This window comes from Embiotoca jacksoni, unplaced genomic scaffold, assembly GCF_022577435.1.
Source record: "Embiotoca jacksoni isolate LCO1_2020_lvr unplaced genomic scaffold, fEmbJac1.0.p SCAF_29, whole genome shotgun sequence".
Classification (NCBI taxonomy): Eukaryota; Metazoa; Chordata; class Actinopteri; family Embiotocidae; genus Embiotoca; species Embiotoca jacksoni.
In genome coordinates, this window is record NW_027185380.1 from 5,845,880 (window position 1) to 5,856,957 (window position 11,078).

An 11,078-nucleotide genomic window follows, 5' to 3' on the forward strand; every position below is an offset into this window, starting at 1 on the left:
AAAAATAGTTTGGATCCTCCAACGAGCTCAGCGGTCATATTCAGTCTTGCCGCGGAATGAAGACTCACTGGTGCAGAAATCCCAATAGCGCTGTCGGTGGTTTTTATTGTGATGTGTGCAAGATGATGCTACGCTCCCAATGCTGCAGTCACTGCAGTCACTCACAGGTTGAACGTCGGCGGTGATTCTCATGCATAATACGCTACATGTCTTGAAATCCCCTCAGAGGACTATTGACCAGCAGTTCCTCTTACAAGAATGCTTTTCTCCCCTGTTATTAGGGGCTACAGTCACTGCAGATTCGCTGGGTATCTGCTGGATCGAGTCACAAATGACAAATAAATTACAGCTGAACCTCAGTCACTCATAATGGCCTGCAGTTTAACAGGCCTGGAGTTCATTTAATTTGTCCCATCAATGTCATATACTGTATATGACAATGAATCCTGTCTGTGCTTTATGCCACAATATACAACCCCAGAAGAATACAGTCTCAGTTGACTTTGTTTGATAATATTTATTTAAAATAAAAATCTGTCCCTATACAGGTGCACCTATTTGCATCATCAATATTATTTTTTTTAATGACGGCAATGTTTTCTTGTTACAAGCAATTATTAGTTGTTTGTTCCTCATAAAAGACTAAAATGTCAGTGCAAACTTAAAGCTGCACTAGTTGGTATTTTTCGTATTAAGAGTGAATCGAACGACTGTGTAATGTCAAAGGAGTCATTTTTAATGACAATGCCACTCTAGTTGAACACTGGGAGTGGGCAATGTGGCCCTAAAATAATATCAAGATAATTTAGTTTTTTTTTGCAATAATATTCATTGGCAATATGACAAAATACTGAGAAATATCTTACTATTAATTTCAAGAACAACAAAACGAAACAACGAAATAAGCGTTCTCGTATTATATGTCACTTTAGGTCATTGTTTTGGTTGGTCAGCTGTTTCCAGTGTAAAAGCTTTTTGCAAAACCCACTGTACAGTACCTGCCTAGCACCTAACAACAGACAAACACAGTTAGTAACTTGCTGGTTAACATAGTCTACTGTATTTAGCTAGTTAACTAACCAAATCAGAGCCAAAAAAAGTGAATATTGGATTTACATTTGTATAACCAACATAGAAATTGAACATATGGGTAATTGTTCGGTAGCACATTCACAATATAAACTTATTACATAATGAAACGTCAGGTGTTGTATTTTCAGCTTGTTCTCTTGCATCAAGGGGCTGAAAAATCATAAAGCAGCTTTAATTGTAAACTCCTTGATGTAGCAATAATGCAACCCAAATTCACACATCTCTTCTCAACACATTTTTTTTTTGTGGTATTAAAAGTTAGCTGCAAACTGCAGTGAGTTATAAGTCATCAGATAAGTAAAAGTTGATGATTTTACTAATCAGGGTCATTATCTCCAAGACAGAATGGATGAAGAAAGTCTTTAATGTCATCTTAAGTTGGAAGCAAAAACCTGTACGTTCTTGGCATTCAGGGGCACATAGTTGCATGCCTTTATCATTGTGATTGTGCTATATCATTCCATTGTGTGACGTTAATATGTTTTTTATATTTACAGCTCATCTATGAGAGCTTCGCGAGGTATCTGGTGGAACATAAAGGATATGACAAGGACTTGCTCAGCCTTACTCCTGTTACCTGGGATTTCTGGTAAGTGTGACTCAGCAGCAGCAGCGGTTTTCCTATCAGAGAGGGAAACTTTAACAGAAAGAGATATAATGAAGACCAGACGATCCTTCAAGGATTGTAACACGACGTTCACCTAATACTTACGGCTTAAAATTACAATCTTTGACTCATACAGTACCAACTTCCCCTCATCACAGATAAACTTGTTTTCCTGTGTTGATTGTAAGTAGGCCATTACCCAGCCCATATAACCCAAGTAAAATCAATATTCACATCAGTCTTTCCGGACCCACAGATATGAAAGCATTTCTGTGGGATCAAATAAGGGTCATAAGGATTTTCAGCTTGTTAAATAAAGTTCACAAAGTATTTCACCGTCTACAGTTGGAAATAAAGTTTTAGCTGAATTTCAGGAGCAGGACCACGCCTCAACCACTCCCCCACTTCCGGCCACACTCCTATAAATATCCATCCACTCTAAACCTCGGCCTGTTCACGTTTTCTGCATCCGGAGCCAGACGCCACGCAGAAGGAAAAAACAAAAAACAAAAACAATTACCTTGGACCAAACATGGATCTGCTGTTCCTCAGCCCGTCTGACGACGACGACGATTGTTTTGCCTTCATACAGTCCACCCATGCACCCAAGGGAAGCCCTCGATCTGCTGCCCTCTCCAAAAACCCCAGGGTTACCCACAAGAGGCCGCCACCGGGAACACCCAGACAGCACATCGGAGCCAAACCACCGATCTCCAACAAGCCGACCAGCTGCATCCACCAGAATCCCTCTCTCCGTTCAATCCTTCTGTACGAAGGTTCCGATCCACAGCCGTCCTCCAATAACTCACTCACCGGTGACAGAGGGAGACCTGCCACCCCCAGACGTAGTCAACGGCAACGTAAGTCCCCTCTCTCTTCCTCCGCTCGCTCCAGACCCAGTGCTCGGGAACGAGTCTCCGACAACTCCGGCTCCCCAGCGCGCTGCGCTCAAAGCCGCCGCCACCGCTCCCGGGGTCCAGCCAGGTCCCCCGTCGAAGACGCACCGGCCAAGATCTCCGACCGGACCGTAGTCCGTCTGCTAAAAGCGTTAAAAGAGAAGGGGATACCTCACCACCACTCCGACAACAAAGCATAACTGTTCCAACTCCTCACAACTTTCCAAAAGTCACGTCAGGCAAAAAACACAGACGTACCTCCATCCAAAACACACCGGCGTAACGTCGACGACAGTGACGTCACCACGCACCTCCAAGCCCCGCCCTCCCACCCACAAAGTTCCGGGTTGCCAGGTTTGCAGCGCGCCACCTCTCATCCCCCTCCACTTCCTCAGGCAAACTCACCTTTGCACAGCGGCACTGGGATGCCACCTCTTTTCCTCTCTTTAATTTCCACAGCATTCCATCCTACCTTCTGGCTTGGATTCATCAGTCTGTACTACTACTGCTCTTCCACACGCCCCTTTTTTTTGCCCTCTACTCTGGCACCGGGTTGCCAGGTCTTCTTTCCCCCTCTCTCATCCATCCACAGCGCCCATCATTACAACCAACTTACAACCCTTCTGCCCCCTTTCCTCTGGCGCCTCCAGCGACCTTCCCCAGCACAACGAGGGCCGCAGTTTACCCTTCTACCATGGAGAGTCCTGGCACTGGGATGCCAGTCCCTACTCCTTCTTCCCCTACCCTCCAACCATCCTTTGCTCTCTTTTCTGGCTCTGCGCCGCCCCCCCCCCTCCCCATTCTTCCAACCCAGCAGTCCCACGGCCACACTACCGGCGCTGAGATTCCAGCTCCCCTTTCCCCCGCTCCAACCACACACCCAGCACTTCTCCTTGGCGTCAGCGATTCCTCCACCCAACATACCAGCCAAAAAACAAACAAAAAAACTTCTCCCGTCTCCGCGAACTTCCGCCAACAGATAATCTCAGGTAAATAAGTTGACTTGGCACAACTCATCCTCCCTCCCCTCCACCAACACGCTGAACCTAGGGTGATCGATAGCCATGAGAGCCTCATTATCATGCGTACCTCAGCGCCAGCTCGCTCCAAAGAGCTCACCCCGCCTGAGTTCGCATACGCTTTCTCCCTGTATAGAGATGTCCCCTGCACCCCCTACCCAGCTAGGAGGACAGAGTTAGATAATTACCTTTCCATAATCCTCGACCTAGCTCTCCGCTTTGGCGGAGCAGGCTTTTACCAATACCATATCCAATTCGCTTCAGAAGCCGCAGCCCGTCTCCTCCAGTTCAACCAGGCCACTTACTGGGGCACCCTCGACCAGGAACTCTACTGCCGCATTTTTGCCGCCCGTCTAGCTCTCCCCTGCAAATTATGCAGCGCCCCTTCCCATCCCGCCTCCGCGTGCACCATCCCCATCCAACCACGTCCCCAAAGTCAACCTTCAGCCACCACTCACCCGACTTCCTAGTTATAACTCCTCCTTTATCACCTCCAGCCCATGGTCTCTTGACCATGAAATCAGTTTTCACTCAGCTTGGCGTCCCTCTCTCTGAAGAGAAAACAGAAGGTCCTTCACACATCTTGGAGTTTCTCGGGATTACTCTCGACACTGTCTGGTTCCAAGCTTCTTTGCCCGCGGAGAAACTCCACCACATCATTCTCCTCCTACAAAACGTTCTTCTTACTCCCTCTTGCACCAAACGACAACTGCTCTCCCTCTTGGGACATCTGAACTTTGCCTTGCGCATCATCCCCCAAGGCCGCTCCTTTATTTCGCACTTGCTTTCCCTCGCATCATCCACACCCTCACTTATCGATCCAGTCTCCATGGATACCCCCTCCAGAACAGAGATGCAGATGCGGCTGCACCTCCTCTCCAACTGGAACGGTATCACCTTCTTTTACAATGACCAACTTTCCAACCCAGAAGGCATTCAGCTCTATACCGACGCTGTTCCTTCCACCGGTTTTGGGGGCCACTACGGCAGAGGATGGTTTTCAGCTGAATGGCCCATCGAGTTCCGCAACTTCCTCCAAGGCTCCCTCCAATCATCTTCAGCAGTCCACGAAATATATTCGATCGTTATCGCCGCTCTCCTCTGGGGGCATGAGTGGCCAAAAAGGTCTATACTCATCCATTCTGATAATATCGCCGTAGTCGACATCATTAACAAAGGCAGAACAAACTCTCCCACGATCATGCCCTTCATACGCCGTCTCACGTGGCTGTCGGTCACTCATCAATTTATTCTCCGAGCTAAACATGTTCCTGGCCACCATAACTCCATCGCTGACTCTTTGTCTCGCTTCTCCTTCTAGATCTTCAGAACCTTAGCTCCAGACGCGGAGGAGAATCCAACCCGTCCTGCCATTTTCAGACACAACATTCCTCATTTGAAACAAACCATCGCAGAACTCATCGCTTTTCCCCAACAAACCATCATCAGCAGCTTAGCCCCCAGCACTCTTTCTACTTACCGGATGGCCTGGAACTCTTTCCGCTCCTTTCACGCCACGTTTAACCTTCCGTTCCCTTCCTTCGACGTGGCCTCCGTATGCAGCTTCATCTCCCATGTCCACTCAATTCTCCACATCGAGATACCTACCATTAAGCTTTACCTTAGCGGTCTCAACTTCTTTTCAAAATTACTCACTGGCTCCCCTTCAATGCTCTCCCAGTCATCTTTACTTATTAAAGGCCTTCAGCGCCAAACACCTACACCAACTCCTCGCCGTCTCCCGCTAACCACTGATCTTATTTCTCGCTGCATTGCCACCCTTAGTTCTAACCACTTTTCCGCCCACCTAGTGCGCACTCTGGAATCCATGTTTCCACTTGCTTTCTTCGGTTTCTTGCGATGGTCAGAATTCGCTTCTTCTTCAGCCAAGTTTAACCCTAGTCTCCACCTTTGTCAGACCTTTATCCCATCTCCGAAGATTGCTTAGGCTATTCGCTCAAACGGAGCAAAACAAACCAGGTCAGCAACCCAGTTCCCATATTTTACTTTAAATTAAATTCATATCTGAGCCCCTACGAACCCCTCATACAATATCTTCAGCTCAGGAAAACGCAGCAAGCTTCTTCCCCTGAACCGCTGTTCATCACCGAAACAGGCCAAGTTGCCAATCGATCCTGGTTCCTTTTACACTTCAGAGCAGTTCTAATCACCTCGGGGATTAATCCTGACTCCTTCTCCGGCCACTCCTTTCGCATAGGGGCAGCCACCACTGCGTCAAGCAGAGGAGTCCCGGACCACCTCATCAAGGTCATGGGCCGCTGGTCTTCCCAAGCCTACCAACTTTAAACCCACCACAGCTTTGACGACCTGCGCAAAGGGCAGGCAGCCTTGCTTTCTTAGGATGGCTTCTTTTGGGGATCTGCAAGGCCCGGGAGCCGCAGTGGATCCTCGACTAAGCCTTCCCCAAACTGCAAAACTCTCACCCTGGCTTAATCTCCCCCAATCAATGAAGGTTCGCCCCCAGCCGAGGCAGGGTCCTAGCTAGTGAATTGGAGATAAAGTTTTAGCTGAATTTCAGGAGCAGGACCACACCTCAACCACTCCCCCACTTCCGGCCACACTCCTATAAATATCCATCCACTCTAAACCTCGGCCTGTTCACGTTTTCTGCATCCCACCCTCCCTCCCTCTTGTTAAACCGTTTCACTTATGGTTATCATGTTTCATAGCCTTTTTCCTTCTGTCCCACATGGAGATCTCGGGGATCTGCAAGGCCCGTGAGCCGCAGTGGATCCTCGACTAAGCCTTCCCCAAACTGCGAAACTCTCACCCTGGTTTAATCTCCCCCAATCAATGAAGGTTCGCCCCCCCAGCCGAGGTGGGGTCCTAGCTAGTGAATTGTATATCACTTTTTGTGTGCAATGTAAAAAAAAAGTTGCGTAAGCTTCTAAAAAAAACAACAACAATGTCATCACAAATTCAAGTCTGAATCTGTGAAAAGGTTTTGCAACTGTAAACATATTTTTTACATGTGCACAGAGATATAACTTACACAATGTGCTAAAAGTCTTTGTTACAGTAGACAGTCTCAAAGATGGACACACGCATTTCTCTACTTTTTTGTGTGACCCTGAAGTTACGGACACAGATTTCTCACCTTCCTGTGCGACACTGAAGTTACAGCTACAAGCTACAAAATACAGTACGAATTCTGACCCTGTTTTTGCACCTGAGCTGACCAGCCAATCATCACGTTGCCTGCTGACTAACCAATCAAAAGGCAAATGGATTCTGGTGAGTTTTTGGCCATTATAGACACTGCACTAGGCAAGTTCTGCCTGTTGCTGCAATACGTCAGTGTGTCCGCCATATTTGTCTGGGCAAAATAGGCCTGTAATCAAACACAGGCCACAAGTAGACGGTGGAGCTGCCTTTTTCTCCATAAAAACAACACAACAATCTATTTCAATGTGTTGTATTTATATTTCAGGATTCAGTATCCATGTAAAATTAAAAATGAAAGTTTTCTCTCCAATTACTTGAGTGTTGAGTTAGACTATCATCTCAACTAAACGCTCAAGAGAGGAGTGTTTAACAGTGTTAGGTTTGCATGAACTGAATTACTTGCATGGTGGAAAAGATTCATCGTCATAAGGAATCGTTAAAATTTCCATATGTAAACGATGGTTTGGTTTAAAAACCTTGGTTAATACTTGAAATGTGAAAACAAAAATGTATATTGTGGTGCTTTAGGTCAGAATACAGCTTATTTACTTTAGAATACTGCAATTTTTTTTAAAATAATGTCTATTAAAGTTCTAAGAATTGACCATAATTGAGAAAAATGGAACAAAATGGTACAAATAAAATGGTCACGACACTGGCAGTCAGTCTGCTTTCTATATATTTATAGCAGTGAAAGGATTCAGATATACTCCCAAGATGTACAGATAAAGACAATAAAAGATAAATCAAGATACAACTTTATGGATTACCTTTTAAAGAAATTCAGTTGTTACAACAGTATAAATGTTTAAAAGACGATAAAATATAGTCAAATTATAATACCGTATTAAATGTATGGAATATAAGTGTAATATTATATTCAATGTTTCCACTTAAAGTCAAATGTCAAATTCCCTGAAGTCAAAAGTCAAATTTAATGACCTATAATGAACAGTAAAACAGTCCACTTTTGTGCTAATCAGACAAAATCCAGCCACATTATTTTATTCCCAGCAGTTTGCCAGTTTACAGATTTTCAGTACAAAATTATGTTTTTTTTACTTCTAAAACAGTAAATTGAGCAAAATATTTCCGTTTAAATGCATGGGAACATAATGACTGAATGACCACGGGCTGCACCGGCTAAAGATTCTACTCCACTGGGCTGCAGCAGAGCATTGATGTGGGCAGCATGCTTCCTTCTGTTGGCGTTTAATATATATAGTAGTTCGTTACTCACTTTCCATGTGGCTTTTCTGTCGTCTACTCACCCAATCTTTGAAATCATCGAATTGTAGCCAAAGTCCTAGAAATGTTTATTTTTCTGCATGTTTACTGTTGTTAGCAGCTCCAGGAAAAAACACATCTTGATGAAAGTAATAGTTAACAAGCCGGAAGGGGATGAAACCATTTGAAAAACAAGTTAAATAACACTATATATACACAAATATAAAATACTTCATATTGATAAATGGCAACTAAAACTTAAACAAACAACAAACAAACAAACAAAAGTCCATGGTATTCAAGGACTCGGCTCAAAAAGTGATCAAATTCCCTCACATTCCATGTCTGGAAGAGATGTTCTATTATTCCAGGAATTCCAGGACCAGTGGAAACCCTGTAAATTGTGAAATGTAGCAATACAACAATATACAGTGTAGTACAACAGTTTAGCATATTAATAGCCTATAAAAATATTAAGGTCAAATATGAGTATATAATTATACTAAAGGATATACTAATAGGGTAATAGTTTTAAAGTTTTTGTGGTATATATACTGGTATAATAATATAGTAAACAATAAAATAATCATAATAAATAAAGTAGTGACTAATGTAAAGATAGAAGAAGTATAATAATATAATAAAATATAATAACATATATAGATTTACACAAATAATAAATACAAATTTACTAATGTAGTGTATTTTGTGCAGTCCTACTCCCTATATTGCAAGAGCTCATTGCGCCATATGATAGTTATATGATGTTAGAACAGAGACAGTTTATAAACTTCTGAAATCCCTACCTAATGCAATGATTGAATTAAAGAGGAACTCCGTGTGATTCTGGCTAAATTGATATATGCCGCTGAAATTGTAGCAGTCCCAGAATCATCATCACCATAAGGGTGTGAATATTGATGATGAAGCTGATGACAAAAGTCGTAACTGGACTTTTTTCATAAATATCCATGAGATTAGACACAACAGCACAGGGTGACAGGTTCAGGGCGGTTACAAATAGACGGCTCCAGTGGCAAAAGTTTTCTTCCATGGACTTACATGTGCACAGTGCAGTTTAGTCAGAGAGACTCAGGGCAATGACACAAAGCCTACTGGCTGCAATGTCCCTGTTTGATTAAGACATTTCATTCCAGTTTCAAGAAATGAATTATCTACATTAAGGGCAACTAAGAACAAAGTTAGAACAAAACTGGGAAGGCTTGAATCTATGAACACAGCTCATGCATATCATTTCGACACCTGTATGGCACTGAAAAACAATGAACGTAAAATAATTAAAGCAGAATCAAAAATGAAATTATGGTGTCATGAATGTATGAACTCACATGAACAAAAGCTACACAATATTTAAAAACTTGCATAAAAATAGTTTTTAAAGGTCAATTGGAAAAATTAAAAAAATAGTTCGCACAGACTATTTAGTAAGTGCCCTTGAAATAAAAAGTAGGAAGTCTAACAGAGATTGGTAAATGTAAATATCAGATACACATAAAGTTCAAAGTTTTACTGTCATTTTACCCAAATAGAAATCAAGCATCTTTTTCAGCTCTTCATTTATGAGGTGCTTCACCCTCTGATCCCATAGAAGACTATAATAATAATAATAATAATAATAATAATAATATAACATAATAAACCATGTTCTTTGCCCTCTGCTTTCGGTCTTTCACTTTCCTCATCACTTTCGCCAAGGCTTCACTGAGTCTGGCTTTTAGACCACTGGGAGATGCAAGCAATGCATAGGAGTGGGCCGAGTAGAAAGAAGGAGAAAAATGTTCTGAGTAACATTTTTACCACATCACATCTTTGATTCCTAAACATTCAGGAAGAACCAAAACATTTACAGAAAAGAATGACATTGATTCTCAGCTAATTCCTTAAAGCCAAATAATGTACCTACTATTTGCAGATGAGTAAGGAAACTAAAGACAGTTTAGCCCAGACTCTGACATGTCTGGTCAGACTGTGAGGATTAAAGTCCTCTGGCTTGAAGTGCTCAAAATTCAAATCACGTTTGAGTTTTCAGATTTGACTGGATATGTGTGGACTTTTTTTTTTCTCACATGCACTCCATCGTAGGGTAAACACTTACCATGCATGAACGTTTATTCTCACTTGGACAGTGGTGTGCTGGGGACCTTTAGATATCAAAGATAAGCTGTGAAAGATCGCCGAGAAGTCAGATGAGAATTGACCATTTTTTTTCAACTAACTGTAGGTTTTGGCCAGGGATGTGATACATGGCAACATTGGACAAGTGTTTTTTCTCAACACAATAGCTGCAAATGTTCCAGTATATGATCAGTACTAGTAGCATCCTAAAGAATAACCTCCTTCTTTTCTTTCTTTTGCTCTTTGCAAAAATATCATCTGGTGGTTTATGGTTGAGTGGAAACCTACAAAAACTGGCAAACCTTTACAGTGAGAATAAAACATGTTTTTCAAAAACATTATTTTTAGGCCCAGAAAGGAAATGTTAACTGTTAAAACTATTTTTATAACACTGATGTTTCTGTCTAGTTTTAAAGGGCTAGTGGTGGATCTGGAGGACGGGAACCTTGTGAAGCTAGCTGAAGATGGAACTGTCTTGCGGTATGCTCTTGCTGCAGCAAATGTATTGAGTTAGTTTCATTCTGTTCCCAGCCCTTTCAATTGTAATAATGGATTTCTTCAATTTTATATCTTGCTTGATTAGAGCAACGCATGGAACCAATAACCTCAGCACAGAAGAAATCATCAAACATTATGGTCCGAAAAGGGAGTGGAAACACTTCAACAGCCTCAACACGTCCTTCACAAGATCTGGTGCAATGTTTACATTCATCTGTATTTCCGAATAACTGTTTTCACCTTTACCTTTAATGACATTTAATTGATTTATTGATATTTTCTTTTGGTCTTTTCAGCAAAATACTATTTCTATGACAACTACTTTGATCTGCCTGGGGCTCTGCTCTGTGGAAGAGTCGTGGACATGTTGCACAAGGTGATATTTAAGGAGATACATTGTAGTTTGACATTAATGGC

The 11,078-nt window shown here is 42.6% G+C and overlaps 1 protein-coding gene and 1 pseudogene across 2 annotated transcripts in view; both read left to right on the forward strand.

The window, feature by feature from the left end:
* Positions 1–11,078, forward strand: part of nt5dc1 (5'-nucleotidase domain containing 1) — a 112,971-nt gene that overhangs the window by 505 nt on the left and 101,388 nt on the right. For both annotated transcript variants that reach the window (XM_069161581.1, XM_069161580.1), the window contains exons 2-5: positions 1,590–1,681; positions 10,572–10,643; positions 10,747–10,856; positions 10,958–11,037. In XM_069161581.1, coding sequence (XP_069017682.1) covers positions 1,590–1,681; positions 10,572–10,643; positions 10,747–10,856; positions 10,958–11,037 — 354 coding nt within the window. The remainder of the gene's footprint in view (positions 1–1,589; positions 1,682–10,571; positions 10,644–10,746; positions 10,857–10,957; positions 11,038–11,078) is intronic.
* On the forward strand, positions 3,988–6,526 carry LOC138205666 (uncharacterized; annotated as a pseudogene).